At 34.1% G+C, this 18,617-nt stretch overlaps 1 protein-coding gene across 1 annotated transcript in view; it reads left to right on the top strand.

The window, feature by feature from the left end:
* The window catches only part of CD96 (CD96 molecule), a 121,675-nt gene extending 103,998 nt beyond the window's left edge, over window positions 1-17,677 (top strand). Inside the window, exons 15-16 of the mRNA XM_031959641.1 lie at window positions 7,817-7,940; window positions 16,893-17,677. Coding sequence (XP_031815501.1) covers window positions 7,817-7,940; window positions 16,893-17,001 — 233 coding nt within the window. The 3' untranslated portion in view covers window positions 17,002-17,677. The remainder of the gene's footprint in view (window positions 1-7,816; window positions 7,941-16,892) is intronic.
* Window positions 17,678-18,617: the final 940 nt, after the last annotated feature.

Below are 18,617 nucleotides of genomic sequence, written 5' to 3' on the forward strand. Positions count from 1 at the left end.
TCAGGTTGGTGGCTGAGTGGGAAATATGTTTACCCAAGTTTGAGACTCAATTCCACAAACACAATATTAGAAATGATCCAGTTGAAGATCTTAGAAAAACATAGATATATTTGCATGAAATTATGAAGAGCAAAATGAGCAGAATCAAGAGAATGTTGTATCTAGTAACAGCAATATTGTTTTAAGAACAACTGAGCAAATAAGTCATTTTGACTATTATAAATACCAAAGTAACAACTAAGAACATAGGAAGGAAAATGATATCTGTATCCACAGAAAGAACTGATAAATAGAAATATGTATAGAATGATTTTACATATATACACATGTATACATATATTTGTCTCTAATGGCAGTCATCTCCAGAGTATGGAGAAGGAAAACAAGGAAATTTTAACGATAATTTTATTACACAATTAAAAGGAATAACAAATTGTACATAATAGATTTGTAGTTTTATGTTCAATCATTTTTTTCATTATACTATATTATGAAAATGGTTAACTTATTCTATAAATTAAAAATAAAATAACTAAAAATTTCAAAAAAAATCATGCTATGGTTAAGAAACTTTGCTAGGCAATAGAGATACAGAAATAGAAATAAAATAACCCCTTCCCTCAAAAACCTTGTATTCTAAGTGGGAGAAGAGGAGATAGTGGAGAAATGATACTTATACAGAGAATTTAATACAAAGTAAAATAAAGTCATTTCTAAAGTAAAAGTATTTATGAGTTGAGAAAAGAGAAGAGATCAGAAAAGACCTCTTGTAGGAAATGGCTTCTGAGTTGTGATTTCATTAAATCAACAAGAATTATCTTAAATATCTACTATGTGTCAGAACTATGCTAGACATTAGACATAGAAAGACTGAAAAAAAAAATCAATCCTTGCATTTTAAGGAATTTATAGAGATCAAAAATCTTAAAGCAAGAATAGAACTTTAAAACCAGAGAACAACCCCTTCATTTTACTGAGGTTAAGTGACTTGCTGACTCATTCAACTAGTAAGTATCTGAAATGGGATTTGAACCCTGTTCTAACCCCTGTACCATACTGTCTTTCATGTTATCAGGAAAGGCATGCTCAAATATAATTAAATACAAAAGTCTATGTAGGGCATTTGGGGTGGGAAAAGTTTTAGCTATTAGAGTAGTCAGGAATTTTGTACAAAAGGTAATGCTTAAACTTATCTTAGAAGGAAAACAGGAATGCTAAGAGATAGCCTTGGGAAGGAGGTTAGGCATGAGGACCAGAATACGAAAAACTCAAAAGATGTGATATTGTTGAGGTTCAAAGGAGATCCTAAAAGAGTGGGGTTGCAGAGTGATATCATGAGATGTCTCAAAAGAATTTGCAGACTTGAACCCATCTCCAAGTTAAGGGACAAAGTTTATTATGATTGTAACACCAATTGAAGTGGGCTAAATCCCAAAAGAATTTAACAAAGAACCAAGAGCAAAAAAACAAACTTATAGGAAAAAGATAGAAATATTGGGTGTTTCATGTCACTGATATGCCTAGTTTATGACAGAAGTTAGGTGTAAAATTGAGGAGTGGTCTGGTATGCATCTATTGAATCTTATGATTTAGTCTGATATGTACTTCATTATTGTCTCAGAAACTTTGTTATTACTGACCAACATGTGGTTATCTGGCAATCAATAATGTTTATAGTACTATACTATACTATTTCTAAGGCCAGGAAACTTTAGGATCATTGACAAACAGATTGTTAGAATAATAACCCTCCTAAGGTCAGAAGACCTCAGGATTACTGCTATACTTCCCCTAGAAGTTGTACCCCATCAATATGAAATGTCATGTGTGAAGAAGTTGCCAGAAAACTAGTTTGATTGAATCATAGAGTATGTGAAGGGGAATGATTCACAATAATCTTGGAACAATGAGTTGGAACCAGATTGTAAAAGGCTTTAAATGGCAAATAGAAGAGTCTGTACTTGATCCTACAGATAATATAGGTAGCCATTGGAATTTCTCAAACAGAGGACTATGGTCAAATCTGGACTTTAAGAACATCACTTTGGCAGCTGTGTGAAAGATGGATTGGAGACAGAAAAGCTAAGTCAAAGCAAGACAACAAGCATATACTTAGTGTTTACTTTGTGCAAGGACTGTACCAAATGCCAGGGATACAAATAGAAGTAAACATAAAGATGGTCTCTCCCTAAAGGAACTTAATTTCTAGCGGTGGAAATGATACACAAAATGGAGTAAAAATGGGGCAGGGAATGAATGTACTCACAGGGGCCCATTATAAAAGTCCTCAATCTTCTAATGGGGTGAGGGGGAATTTAAAGTTGGGAATCTTGAACCCCTCCTCAAAATATAGATCCTAAGAAGAATTCATGATAAGAGAGCCCAGGAAACTGACTGCAATCTAGACTAATCTAGAAAGGAGATGAAAAGAACATTTGAAGGAAGCCCGGTGTAAGAAAGGCATGCATTGTAGACATGAGTCTTTTTAAATGTCTAGAAGCAGAAGTTATATCATATATCATATACTATACTAAACTATACTATGCTATGTTATACTACAATATATTATACCATCCTATACTAAACTACTATACTTTATTATGCCATACCATACTATATTATACCTTAAATACTACAGCATATCATACTAAACTATTATGCTGTACTATACTATACCATGCTATACTATACTATGATATAATAAATACAGAAATAGATGGCAATCCAGGTAGACTGAAATGAAGAGTGTGGGAAGTGTAATAATGTGAAATAAGATTGAAAGATAAGTGAAAGCCAGATTTAGAGGTGGGGAAAATTTAAATACCAAATAGAGAAGCTTGTATTTTTTCTCTAATGTCAATAGAGTATTTATTATCAATGATTTTGAGTAATAAAATGTTTTAAGAACATGAATTTGGCAGCTTGGAGAGGAAAAAGACTGATGGCAAGAAGACCAGTTAGGAAGTTATTGCAGTAATCTAAGCAAGAAGTGATGAAGTCCTGAACTATAGGATAGTCTGTGGAACTAAATGGAAAAAGATAGATGCAACCTGCCAGCTTATTAGAATGAGATATGAGGGAGAGAAGCAAAGATAATTTTATAGCAGAGAATAGAGAAAGAATAGAATAGTTCCTCTTCATTAACTTCTGACTGAGCTATGTAAGCTCTCTAGTAAATGCTGTTCACTGTGGTATACCATGGTAGTAGATTTTAGAGCTTGAAAAAAAATGTCTTTCCAGTTATTATTATTAGCACACCTTGTTTTATTAATAATGTTTTCACATTGTTATTGGCTAGTCATTTATAAGTCATATTCAATTCTTCATGACCCTATTTGGGGTTTTCTTGGCAACTCTAGTAGAAATTTGCCTTTTCCAGCTCATTTTACAGATGAAAAAACTGAGGCAAAGAGTTCTAAATGACTTGCTCAGTGTCACACAGCTAGTGAGTGTTTAATACCAGATTTGAACTCATAAAGCAGCATCTTCCTGACTCCAGGTCTTAGTACTCTACATTTTACCACCTAGGTGCCCTTGAAACCATATGATCTTCAGGAATAACAACTGACAAGTGGTCTGCAAACTAGAAAAGATATGGAAGAACTATTTTATTAAAATTCTATTTGTTCGGGATATAAATGATTCAATCTTTATATGTGTGGGATGCCTTAATAAAACACTATGGAAGTTATGAAAGAAATATAAGGCCCCATTCTATGCCTTCAACCTAGCAAAAGTAATGAAAGAAAATTAATTCAGATTGATTTTTTTTGCTCCAGTTATGTTATTGGATCAGCTAAATAATATAAATTAACTAGAAATTATAAACATTGATCATCTTGTCCAATACTCAGCTATAAGTAGCTGTGTGACTTTGGGTAGGTCCTTTGTCTTTCAAGTTCTCAGTTGCCTCATGCCTAAAATGATAAAACTAGATTATATAGGTCTAAAATGTCTCTGATTCTAAACAACCCCCTTTACTTTATAATATATACATTCATAGAGATAGACAGTTTTTGTCCTGTATCTTTAGTCTTATGAGGGGGAAATCATAATTTAACAGTTATATAGGTCTCTATTACTGCATCATTTACTTGAAAATCCTTTTTTTTCACATTTAGCTGGAAGTTTAGGTTTAAGATAAACTATTGTTTAAAAAAAAAAAAGACGTCCAAGGAAAGATGAGTTATACACACAGATAACCCAAAGACTTCCTCTGTCTCATCTGCTGTGTGCCAGATATTATGAGAGCCAGGGCAATATGTTGATTCCCAGGTCACAGCAAGAAGCAATAATAATTAATTCTATTTTAAAAAAATCTTTCCCTCCTTCTTTGTGAGGTTAGCTAGAGGCTGGGCAAAAGGAGGCAGTTTCTAGGCCACTCAATATTCAGAGGTTCTTAATTTGAGTTTTGTGAAAATTTTATGTATTTCAGAACTGCATTTCAATGAACATAATTGGTTTCCTCTGCAATCCTGTATATTTTACTTTTTGCATTTAAATATTTTATACTGAGAAAGGATCCATTAATTTATCCAAACTATCAATGAAATCTAGGATCCAAAAAAGGTTAAGAACCCCTGGGTTATATCATCCTTACTTGAGATAATGAGACCTTGGATAATAAAGAAATGACTGGGGGCGAAAATCTTGGCTACAACACTAAGGATCTGTAGTCTTTCCTTGAGCAAAAATCTTTCCTTGTACTCCATAGGATTTCAATTGGATTTTTCAAGTTCTCAGGCCAATGAAAGCCATCTTTCTCCCAATAATGACAGTACAAGATATTCAGGACATCCTGAAAGATCAAGTAGTTCTTACTAGTAGACACATAAGTCAGAGTTGAGTGGTTAATTTTGTGAAGTCTCATCTTTAATTAATGCATTCTTAGATACCAGCTCTTTAAACGTCTTCCAATTTCAGATTCCAATTATCTTTCCACCTTGATTTCACTCCTCTCCTTCAAGTCTCCTATCTGAAGGCTGAATTATATTACTCTTCTCCAAGTCATCTTATCTCTTCCACCCACCATTACTTGGCCACACATTTTATTATTATGCCCAGACTTCCCTGATTCCACCCTTGATTTCTGAAATCTTCCTACCTTTAAATACCCAGCTCAAATACCACTCTTCCATCTCCAGTGAAATTATCCTATTTAGAAATATCTATCATGTCTCAGAATTAGATAGCCCCACTCCTATTTAAATGTAATTCAATAAATAATTATCAGGCACTTACCATCTGACAGATATTGGATCCATTAAATCATCATTGGATAGGGCATCAAAAAGCAAGTATTTTCTGTAGTCAAGTGTTAAAGATAATGCCTGGGTGAAGGAGCAGGTCAACTCTCCGAGAGCCTCCACAGTTGTGAATTGTAACATCTGAAGAAGTTGCAAAGCAACCTTTACTGACACAAGTGTTGTTTGTGGACTGGGAATGAAATAAATTGGAGGCAGAGGGAAAAGTTTACATTGTATCGAAGATGGGAAACAGCATATAAGTATAGTTGCTTAAGTAAAAGAACTCACAAAATTATTCAAAGTAATTTTTAAATTATCTAATTCAATTAATGTTTCATTTTTATATTACCTTCATTTTCAAATATATATCATTTTATTTTATATGTATCTAAATATATATGATATATAAGTATATATTTCATCTATTTGCATACTTCCAAGCATACATATTATATATGTACATAATATGCTACATATTATATATACACATTATAACACATACATATATCTTTGTAATAAGAGATAGTTTGCTGCATCGAAAGTAGTCCTTATCGACTTGGATATGTATATGTGTATATTTGATATGTATATTAAAACATATTTGGAATATATATCTCTATCTAACTGTCAATTCACTCTCTCCTATACAATAAACTATCCCTAGGAAAAGTTTAACAAAGTTAATCAAAATGTAAACTCTGCCTTGACAGTTAATATACTATCTACACATCCACAGTTTTCCATTTTGGCAAAGTTGGAAGAGATGCATTTCCTGAACTCTAAACCAACACCAAACTTGGCTATTATGGTGATAAGGCATCCAGTTTTTAAATTCCCTTTGTTGTTATTATTATTATTATTCTTTCTGAGGTTATTGTGCAGATGGTCAGAATGTCATTTCAGGAGGCAAAGAGTACTAGGGACTGAGGAAATCAGTAAAACTTCTTGAAAGAGGCAGAATTCAACCTGTGCTTTGAAAGAAGGTAGGGATTCTAAGAGGGAGAAGATGTTGTTGTTCTAGTTTGCTAGGCTGGCATTGAAATGTGTATAATTGCCTGAGACCTAGCATAGCTAAAGACTAAGAGGCATAATTTTCAGCCATAGCTAGGGGTACGTTCAAGTCATCTCTAATTGAAAAATAATTGTTAAATTTTCATTGTGAGCATTTACACCTCAGGAATCTGTAATCAGTAAATCAAAGCTTAATCCATTGCTTTGTTGATTGCCTATTCTTTAGGAAATTTTAATAACAAAAATTAAACTTTAAATTCTTGTACATACATTTTTCCCTCTGGTGAGCCTAGATGTTTAAACATTTGCCATCATGGCCCTGTGTTGCCCTATAAATGTATTTTGAGCTCAGCAAGAGCTTAATGAAATTTTTACTATACTGGAAGCTTGTCGACTGTAGGATAAAAAATGAGAAGAAAGAAGAGGAAGAGGAGGAGGAGGAAGAAGTAAAGAAAGAATAAGTAGAAAGAAAGAGGGAAAAGAGGAGGAGAAGGAAAGCAGAAAGAGGAAGAAGAATAGAAGGAAAGAGGAATGAGGAAGAAGAGAGGATGAAAATAAAAAAAGGAAGAGGAGAATGAGAAAAAGGAATAAGAATAGAGATGGATGAAGAAAAGGAGGAAAAATAGGAGGAAGTAAAGGGAGAGATGCAATGGCAATGGGCATTTATATAGTGCTTTAAGATATGCAAAGTGCTTTATCACTCCTCTGGATTTCATCATGCCCCAGAAATCTCTTTATCCTGCAATGTGACTTCATTCCTAGACACCCTTTGTCCTGAGGGCCCTTACATCCCTCTGATTGGAGGACAAAGACTTCTCTTTCCAGAACCTTTAATTTAAGGAGAGAGTTTGGTCAGCTAAGGCTTCATTTACCAACCAATGCTTTTCTATTGCCTAGACTGAACTCCCTAAGAGAGTAGACTACTTTTGCCTTTTTTGTAATCCCCAAAACTTAACACAGTGCCTAGAACATAGTAGGCATCCAATAAATGTTTCTTGAACTGACTCTACGATTAGTATCTCATATGAGCCTTATAATACCCTTAGCTACACCCATTCCTAAAGACAATTTTGCTTAATTGTTTCAGTCATGACACTATTTGTGGTTTTCTTGGCAAAGATAATGGAGTGCTTTTCCATTTCCTTCTACAGCTCATTTTGCATATGAGGAAACTGAAACACACAGTGAAATGACTTGCCCAAGAACATACTGTCTATAGAGGCAGAAAGGGTCTTGATCTGTCTTAATGGACTGTAGTAGGGTATTAAAGAAATCACAACTCTTTGAATTATAGTATTATAGATATGTACAGCTCATCTCCCATATTATAAGGTCTTTAGGGGCATCTTCTGCCCCTTATTTGCCTTCATAACCTCCCCAATGCCTTTGCTCATGCTTTAATGTTTCTTGATTAGAATCAAATGGAATATTACTTCATTGTCCTAATGAAAAAGAAATTGAAAAGCTGTCAGAGAAAACATTTTATTTTTTGTTCTCCACTGGAAAATCTTTTGAATCACCTTGAACTTGAAGCTGATGTATCTGTATGTCTTTCTCAGGTACTGTGTCTAACATACCGAAGAGTCGAATGCCTTGGCCAGTGGTTGTGGCAGGTTTGCTTTTTATATGCGTTTTCCTATTTGGTCTTGGAATAAGAAAGTGGTGTCAGTACTGGAAGGAAATGTGAGTACTCTATCAAGGATGGGGGAAATAAATTGTTCAATATGTGGAGGGTGGTTGTACTTTTTACTTTCTATTGTCAAGATTATTTTAAATTTACACTCAGTGGAGTACTTTGATGCTGTTATTCTTGTTATTCAATCTTTTCAGCCATGTTCAACTCTTCCTGACTCTATTTTGGGATTTTCTTGGCAAAAATACTTGAATGGTTTGCTATTTCCTTCTCCAACTCCTTTTACAGATAAGGAAATTGAGTCAAATAGGGTCAAGTGATTTGTTCAGGATCACATAGCAAGTAAATGTCTGAGGCTTCCTGACTTCAAGTTTGTCATTCTATCCACTGTGTTACCTAGCTGACAATTTTATTAATGGGAAACAAACAAGCAAAGAAACAAAACAAAACCAATATAAGAAAGGCAATATAAATTTCCCAGAGCCACAAAGCCAGGAATAAAGGAATCTAAAATTTAGAGTTAGAAGCAACTGTAGATATCAAGTCTAACCCTTGTCTCCATGCACAACTTTATTTTACACCTGGGAAAATACAGGTTTCAAAAGATAATGGATTGCTCGATGTCAAATTAGAAGAATTTGAACCTTAGTTCCCCTACTTTCAAATCCATTTCTTTCTTCTATATGCCACAATTAATAATTACTAGTCCTAGTACAAAACAACAACACAAATAGTGGAAGCTAAAAGCCCTATTATCACACATTTAGAGCTAATGAAATTACATTTCAGAGACTTTCCTAGAACAGCTCAACTACTAAGGGTCAGAGGTGTAATTTGACCTAAAGTATGCTAATTCTAAGACTGATATGTGTTTCACTATTCTACATGGTCTCCTAAGACTGTTCTCCATTTAGTTGGCCAAGTCTTAGCAGTCATTCATGTATCAGGCTGAACAAATCAGTGTGCATGAAATGAGAAATGAGTCTCACCTCTGTCCAGAACTTAAACTGGGTTTTCTTTTAAATCTTCATTATTTTTCATTTTCATGCATCTCTGAACAGTCTCAGCCCATCTGGGCCTGGATGTCGAAGTGTGAAATTAGGGGAGAAAGTAATTTCAAGAAAAATTCCCAGCATTTTCTCAACAAAGTGAGCTTTTAAGGGATTTTTTTTATATGTGGGGGGTGAGGGAGGTGGAGAAAAAATGAAGGCTTTATATTCCCTTTTCTATACCTGAAGAAATACCACATGGCATATTAGATAAAGCACAGAATTTGGAGGTAGAGGTTGGATTCAATCCTACCTCATACATACTTACTAGTTGGGCAACCTATAGCAAACCAATAAAACTGTTTTTTTCATCTGCAAAATGGTGATCATAAGAATATTTACCATATAGAGTCACATAACATTTATGAAGTACAAATTTAAAGTGCAAATTTTAAAGTACTATCAACTTATGAACTATTATCCTTATGTTTCAGGAGGATACTTTCCAAAGCTTCTCAAGCCCTATCCTTGCCACTTATTACGTATCCAAGATGAAAAATACTGCATTTGGATTCTGAGCAGTGGGATCTTATCTAACCTCTGATCCTTATTTCCTATGTGACCCTAAGCTTATCATAATCTCTATGGGACTCAGTTTTATTTCATCAGTAAAATGAAAGGATTGGGCTAGATGACTTCAGACAGATAGATGCCTTTTGCAACTGTGGGTCTGTGATCATCAAGTAAACTATCAAATTTCTTGTGTTTCAGTTTTCTTATTTATCAACTGAGAACAATAATAGCTACAGTTCCCATTTGATTGGATTATTGCAAGGATAATGTAAAGTCATAATTTATATAAATATAAAGTATTAGTGTTTATATTGTTGTTGTTGAGTCATGTCCATTCTTTGTGACCCCATTTGCAGTTTTCTTGGAAAAGATACTGGAGTGATTTCCTATTTCCTTTTCCAGCTCATTATACAGATGAGGAAACTGAGACAGGATTAAATAACTTGCCCAAGTTCACAAGGTTTGTTAGTGTCTGAGGTCAGGAAGATGAGTCTTCTTGACTCCAGGCCTATCACTCTATCTAATACACCCCCTTTTTATATATATGGAGGCACAGCATGGCAATCAGGGTTTTTTCCCTGGTACTAACATGGGAGAGGGGGAGAATCATTTCTTTCAGAGAATATCCATTCTCTTGTCTGGTCTGCTGGTTCTCACTCCTGCAGGTTCTCATAGTCATTACTTCCCTCACCTGAAGTCCATTGTGATAAATAAAATCAGTTTAGGATCAAGAGGGGAGCAAGAATTAACAGGAAAGGCAAATGAGACTGACAGCCTCCATTCCTATTATAAACTGAGCCTTTAACCTATTCAGTTCTTATCCACCCACATGTTCCTTGGGACCCAACATCTTTAGTTAACAAAATCCCTTCATCTTAGACTTTTTCTTCTCCTTTTACCTTCCTCATTAACAGTTAGCTTTCACTTGAATAAACAGTCACTTGGCACCCTCTTCAAGATGAACTTTCCTTCTTTAATGTCCTTTGATGTCTAATACCAGAAAGTGATAAATTCTTTGTTCTCCACTCCTACATTCAACTCTTTCTTCCACCAACATCATTTTGCAACTATTTTTCTCTTAAATTCATCCTTATAGTTATTATTATTATTATTGGAATTCTAGGATACTCCACCTTCTTCCCAGTAAGTTCAGTATCTGACTCACATTTTTCTTCCCTATTCTAATACATTTCAAAACCCTAGACATTCTTCTAACTATTAATATCTCACAGTCTCTATTTCTATTCCAGCTGTCCACTTCAACTGTGCATGGTGAAAATGGTCATACTTTTGATCAGTAGTCTCAAACTCAAATACAAAAGGGGAACACTAAATAGTACATAAGGATCTTTGTGGACACATACTGTGTTAGAAAACCTTGTATTAACATTATTTATGTCCTATTGCATTTTTATTTATCTTGTTAAATATTTCCCAATTTCTTTTTAATTTAATTTTGTCAGTATTGGGCTATAGGTAACTTCAGGCTGTGTGTTTGACACTTTTATCAACCTATATGGACAGATGCCATAGGGTCCATGAAATTGTATGGGGAAAATGACATCATTATTCCTATTAACCTCTAAATGAAATTTAACCTTCCTTTCCTTAAATTTCCTTAAATTATTTAAAAATTTATTTTGAGAAAGAGTCTACAACATCCAACAAACTGCCAAAGGGATCCAAGCAACAAATCAAGTTAAGAACTCTTAACTTAAGAGTCTTCCCTACCTGCCCAACTCAACTGACTTTTCTCTAACTGCCAGAATCTTTAGTTATATTTATCACAGCTATCACAATCAGTAACAACAGCTTTTTGTTAATAGTACTCCCTAAAATAAATTCTACTATTCTGAAAAAAAGCTCACAGTAGTTTGAAAAATAACCCACAATTAGTTCAAATTAATAATGCATATAAAAGTTCATACATATCACCAGTTTCTATGAGAGGAGATGATGGTCCACATTCATATAACATTCTTTTTCTCTCAAGATCTCAAAGGATTTTTTATACAGCTGGAAAGTAAGCATGATTTTAAAATCTAGCTTTTATTCCTATTATTGCCATCTAATAACTGAATGACCTGTGGAAATCATTGAAACTTTCTAAGCCTCAGTTTCTTAATTTGTAAAACAGGGTGATAACCATTGTTTATCTCACAGTGTTATGAGGATCAAGTAAGTGCATTTATGAAAATGATTTTTCCAAACATCAAAGCCTCATAAAAAAGGCATTGATTGTCCCCTACCGAATACAATATTGTCTATCCTTAAATTACTGAAGTCCTATTATGATGCCTCATTATGTTGAAGGAATGGTCCCAGGTCCACATCTTAGAAAATCATATAAATACAGAAGTATAAAGTAGATTAATTGTAAGTCACTTAGTCCACATTGTACTTGAATAGCAATTACTTCTACAGAATCCCTGATAATTGGTCTTGAAAACTGCCAAAGATAATATTCCTTCATTGGTAGTTTATTGTACCTTTGGAGAGAACTATTTGTCAAAAGTGTTTTTTCATTTTTTGAGAGAAAATCTACCTGCACAATTGTTTCTATTCTTTCTTCTAGGATCAAGCAAACTAATAATTCTTCAAATAAATTACTTTCCTTTTGCGAATTAAATTTTTTTATACCATAACACTCAATTCCCCCAATATCCCACTCAACCTCCTCTGGACTTGTTGAGGTTTGTCAATGCCCTTTCTAAAATGTGATGTTCAAAACAAAACACAATATGGCAGAAATCTGGTCCAAAGAAAGCAAATGATAGTTTGACAATTGCAATCCTCATTCTGAAACAACTTGTATATTCAAATCTTAAGAAAGACCATATTGACTTTTTAAACTTCCATATCACATTGTGGAATCAGCTTAAACTAGCAGTCCATTACAAATACCAGATATTTTATAGATCCATATATATGGGTTGTGGTTTTCCTCTATAATATATAAATATATTTATCATATATTAAATATACATGCAAAAGTCCACTTTAACAAATTAAATACAATAAATATGTTGTATATAATAATGGGAAATATACTGAAATCTTTTAAGATCCATATTTTCTCATGTAGAATTGGAGTTAGATCTGAAGTAGAATCCTACTTCAGACATGTTCTAGCTAAGGACTCTGGACAACTCGATTAGTTCTGGACAACGACTCTCATCTGTAAAAATGGGTTACATTGATACCTACCTCACAGGATTTCTGTGAGAATCAAATGAGATATCAAATATGTAAAGTGTTTGGCAAACATTAAAGTGCTATATAAATGCTAGCTATTATAATGTCATATGCAGATAAGTTCATTCCTGTGAATAATGAGTACCATAAAGTGATGATATATATTCAAATTTACACTATATGAGGTTATAACTATGTAAAATATAGTAATAGGTTCCAGTTTGATTGAAATATGAAGTGTGAATTTGAATGATATGACCATTCCTTGAGATTCATAAATTGTACTAATTGGGATCTGGCTGCATAACTTTGAAAAGTTTGTCATAAATCCCAGGCACTGATTTAAATCCTGAACAGGACCAAAGACAAATACTTATCTCAAAGAGTATACCATTACAATCATCATTCCAATTGACTTATCACTAATCACTTCTCTTTGGGTCTGGACATTCAATCCTTTCCAAGTCTACCTAAATATGAACTCAGGTTAACTGACATCTTTCTGTCTTGTCAAGACTATCAAGTTGAGTAATCCTTTCAAATTTCCAGTCTTAGAATGCTTTTTGAATTTTACACAATTTTCCAGAAATTACTAATATATTCTTCAGAAATCATATCAGCAGGTTCCATCAGTATCCTGGGAGGTAGTATATCTGGGCTTAGTGATCTGGAGTATTATAGATAATTAATTGGACTTCTATTTTAATTCATTTTATTGGACTTCTATTTTATCCTAATTGCTACTAATCTGCTTGATATGATTTCCCTGGGGACAAGGATTATAAATCTTGAGAAGAGGCCTCAGAGGTGTGTACTGCAGATTGTAAATTCATTTGTTTAACATGGGAAGCTAACTAGAGGATCTCTACCTTTGTTTTATCTTGACATGATGACTAAGCCCAACATGGAAGAGATTACATGGAAAAGCCTCCAGCTGTTTTTGTTCTCTCTTCTTTTCTTCTCATTCCTCTATTACCCATCATGGGGATGGGCATGAGCACTTGACCAATGAATGATCCTGATTGCTAGTCTGTGGCCTAACTTTCTACCAACCCATGTGGATATCTATTTTGAAGCCTACTAGCCTGCATGTCAAACAATGGATTTTGCATTTTGTATGGACTCTACTAGAAAGTCAGGGGAAAGGTCTATCAACCAATGAGATTATATATGTGTGTGTGTGTGTGTGTGTGTGTGTATGTGTGTGTATAAATATATGTATATATATACATATATATTTATATATATTTGTTTATTTACTCTACCTGTATTGTCTGAGGATCAAACATAAAACTGAGGCCCTAAAAGAATGGATCATGGGAAGGATCTGAGATCCACTTCAATGGTTTTTTATCTCAAAACATTAAGTAAATATTAAGTAAATATGACTTATTGCTGTATGATTCTCATGTTAGATTCAATGTAACTTAATGGAATTATTGTTGTTTCCATTCATTCACTTATTTTGGGTTTATACTTTCAATTGAGCATTTTTGTTTTATTATTTCCAATTTAAAGACCATAATTCTTTGGAAGTGAGTCAATAGACAAAATGACAATAAATAGTTCTGCCATTCTCATCTATTATAATCATTCTTTGAGTAATAGTCAACTATCCTATGACCTTTCTCTTATTCCTATCATAGCTGTAATAATAATAATAATAATAATATTTCCTTGGCATTTGTTGTCAACTTGAGCTCATCCAAAGCTTTAACATTCCTGACAATAATTTTAACATACTATAAGACTAATACTTGATTGTTCTGTGTGTATCACAAGGTAATCTCTCTCTTATTTGTTGCCAGCAAGATCCTTGCCAGAATCCTTCTTAATAGGCTGCTCGTTTACCTGGAAGATGGATGTCTACCTGAGAGCCAGTGTGGCTTCTGAAGGGGCCAAGCAGTAGTTTGCTGCCTAAAACTCTTGGGGAAATGCCAGGAGCAGAATAGAGATCTTTACACGTTATTTGCCAATCTGACAATGACCTTTAATATTTCCAGTCATGATGACTTGTGAAAGTTCATGGCAGAATTTGGTTTATTGGAGAAGTTCATTAGTACCATTATATCAATGTCATGATGGCATGTTTGCACAGGTTCTGGATAATGGACAGTGCTCTTGTGCTTTCTCATTCATCAAAGGAGTAAAGCAGGGCTATATGTTTACTCCTATATTTTAGTATGATTATTCAGTGATTTTATTTGACATCTTCAATGAAGATGAAAATGACATCAAAATCAGCTACTGCATTGATGGTACATTATTTAACTTGAAAAGGCTATAAGTTAAGAATAAAGAGGAGGGAGAGTTGGTGTGTGATTTTTTTTGTTCACATATAATTGTGCACTCAATGCAGCCTATGAGTCTGAGATACAATAAAGTTTGGATCGATTCTCTGTTGCTGACAACACCAAGAACACAGAGGTTCTCTAGCAACCAGCATTTCATTATCCATACATGGAGCCATCAGGAGCAGCAAATAGAAAAATTTTGAATGTCACATATATGTTCACTTACCTTGGCAGGATACTTTCCAGCAATGTACGCTTAGATAATGAGATTGATACACTCATTGTCAAAGGCAGCTCAGCCTTTGGGAGGCTCTGACAAATATGGGAGAGGAGAGATATTAGACTGATTACCAAACTGAAGGCCTGCAGAGTCTTTGTGCTGACCTCATTGTTGTATGCCTGTGAAACCTAGAGAGTATACCATCTCTGTGCCAGGAAACTCAATTTCTTCCATTTGAATTATCTTGGGAAAATTTTGAAGATTAACTAGCAAGATAAGGGACTTGAAACTTAGATCCCTTCTCCAGGCATTCAAACTAATGCAGAGTACAAGTCTGATAATCTAGCCATGTTGTTTAAATACTAAAATATCCTTTTGCCTAAAAAGCTCTTTTACAGAGATCTCACACAAGGCAAGCACTCAAATACAGATAAGGAGAAGCAATACAAGGACACTTTCAAGGTCTCTCTAAAGAACTTTGAAAAATATTGTGGACCCACATGGGAGGCACTGGCACGCAAGCATCATGCATGGTGTGCTTACATGATAAGGACTATTTGTATCTGACTGTAGTAGAACCTTCTAAACTCATATAGGTCTGATCAGTCACAAATGGAAAAATTTTACCTGGCCCACAACATGATGTTATTTTAGTCTTCTTTGAGCATGATAAACAAGAACCCACTAGACTATTCTTTTATATTTCTCCTAAGTTATTTGTCCATTTGTCCACAGTCCATTTCCAGTTCATTTCATCTTTCTCTTTAAAAAACTCTAAGTTTATTGATGTATTTTACGTGTATCCACATTAGATCTATTTAGACAATTACCCCTATTCTTCTTTATCAAAATATTTCATGTTTGTCTGGTCAACATTTTATTCTTATGCATATCTATTATCTTGATCTCTCTTCCTTCATATAATTCTAGTCCTTGAAGTACCAATATTTTCTTCATTAACTCTTTGAAAATGTCTCTTTTAACAGCTAAGATATGCTAATTTAATTTTTTTTCTTTGTCTATCACAAAATATAAGATGAAATAATCATTTCTTCCCATGGTTCATTTCTACTTTGGCAACAAGTTCTGTCTTAGCACCAAGTCCAGAAATTCTTCATTGTTTCTTCTAGCTTTTGAAAAATAAAATAATCATTAAAGAAAATTAAGAATATATCCATTTTTCTGTTTTGTCAGAGAATTCAAGCATGTGTCTATCTCAGGGATGTCTCTCATCACTATACCAAATTTGTTTTCTGAATCCCTGCTGGAAGTCAGCCTATAATATATTCTTAGCACTTCTTTTTCAAGAAAATGCCTTAATTTACCCTTGTCTCTTTATTATGATTTCCCATTCCAATTCAAAGATTTATTCATTTCTTTATATCTTCTTAATGTATATTCTACCTTCTCTTTAAAATGTTATCCAGATTCAATTTATATTGTCAATAATAGATTTTTCAAAAGATATGCTTGCCAATTACAAGCTCTGGAAACTCCTTCCAAATTGGAAAAGCTGTTAAGTATGGCCAAATATTTCAGATCAAGTATTTGATTCCAGTCTTTTGCTATTTCCTAACAAAAATGTTTCCCTAAATAATTCAGTATATATGGGATCTTTCTTTTTGTTTTTGATTTGCTTCTCCATTTTAAAAAATGTGATTTAATATTCTCATCTGCCCAACATAAAGTCAGGATTTAAACAATCATGTTTTTTTTTTTTCTTTCCTATAGCACAGAAAGACCACCACCATTCAAGCCTCCACCACCGCCAATCAAGTATGTTTGTATTGGAGAATCAGTTGGAGGTGATCTTCCCTGTCATGAGATGGAAACTCTCTAATCTTTCCTCTTGGGAATTTACTGAATAACAGTACCTGTCCTCTATCCTATTGAGAAGATAAGAGATTTGGTGTTTTGCCTTATTCTGGCCCATCTGTCAAACTCACACCACTGCAAAAATGGATGTCAGATGTGAATCACCTCTTTATACAGTTTCTAACTGTGCCATCTGCATGTATCTCAAATTGAAACAGGATGCTTGGAAATGTCTGTAGGATCAACGGTACTCATTCCAAACATTATGATCTTCAGAGATTTTATTGGCTTAATAAGAGATACAATTTAAAGGATATATATCCTTTCAGCTTCCTACTGCAGCTGAAAAATGTTGACATTTTTTCATTTTAACTGTGATTAATATGACAGCAATGTTATAAGCATATGGAGACCAAGATCGACCCTCCTATTTTTTTCTGCCAGAATTCTGAGCTATTTACTCACACAATAATCATCTTTGAAGTTTTTCTGGTTTGCTACAAAAACTGAAAAGGAAAAAAAAGTAGAAGCAAAAATACCTAGCAACAAGGTGGAATAATGAAGAAGTGAGGATGGTTTCCGCAACAGCATTCCTAGTGGTTATTTTCATCCCCAAAATTGACACAGGGACACAAAATCATAAAATGTCTTTTTTTCTCTTTCCTTCTTCTTGCCCCATCCATCCAAATCTTTCTTTCTTCCTCCCCCTCTCCTTCCCTCTTCTTTCTTTTCTCCATTCCTTCCTTCTTCTTTTTTTCCTTCCTCCCTTTCTCTCTTTTCTTTCCTTCCTTCCTTGCTTCCTTCCTTCCTTCCTTCCTTTCTTTCTTTCTTCCTTTCTTTCTTACTTTTCTTCCTTTCTTTCTTAACATAGCAGACAGGCAAAATAAAACCTGCTTTGAGCTTTAGAATTATACTGTCCTCAATGTCCCCAAGCAAAGAATAGCTTTCTACTTGTCCTTCTTAGTGCCTCAAAACACTTAATGACTAAATTGTTGGGTTAGCAAATAACCAGCCTTACCCAAATCCAGTCCATTACATTTCACTCATTCCATTTTTAAATCCAGAGACTTTCTGTTCATTCCATCCACTTGTTTTGACCTATTATGGAACAGGTCAAAGTACTGAAACAAATTATCCTTAAGAAATTAACTCTTTTTTCACCACTCTTTTACTTTGCATCTAAACCAGAATATTGTATATTAAAGATTGCACAGGAAATGAAGAAGAAAGTCACTGAAGTTTGCTATTGGTTTTCCTGGGTGATGATGATCTTTTTCTCCCTCACCCCTCCCAAAAAAGAGGAGGAGAAACAGATGTCAGAGATTCACCAAATGGTTGGTATTTCTTGTTTGGTCTGTGGTCTGAGAAGGAATCTTTTAGCTAATGATCCATCTTTATTCTTTAGAATTCTTAGTGAGGTGCTTATCTCTATAAAAAGAATAAAAGCTATCATTTTCTCCCTTAATCATTTCTTCTTCCTTTTCTGTTTTAAAACAGTATCAAGGGTAGCTTGTTAAAAATGCTCCCTGTGTAAAAGCATTTACATGTAATACAGAAATTATCACTGACACTGAGACTAGATTATGACTGAATTGCAGAAAGGTCATCATGCTCTCTCCTTTTCCTTCCCTCCCTTCCACC

This window comes from Sarcophilus harrisii, chromosome 3 (genome assembly GCF_902635505.1).
Source record: "Sarcophilus harrisii chromosome 3, mSarHar1.11, whole genome shotgun sequence".
NCBI lineage: Eukaryota > Metazoa > Chordata > Mammalia > Dasyuromorphia > Dasyuridae > Sarcophilus > Sarcophilus harrisii.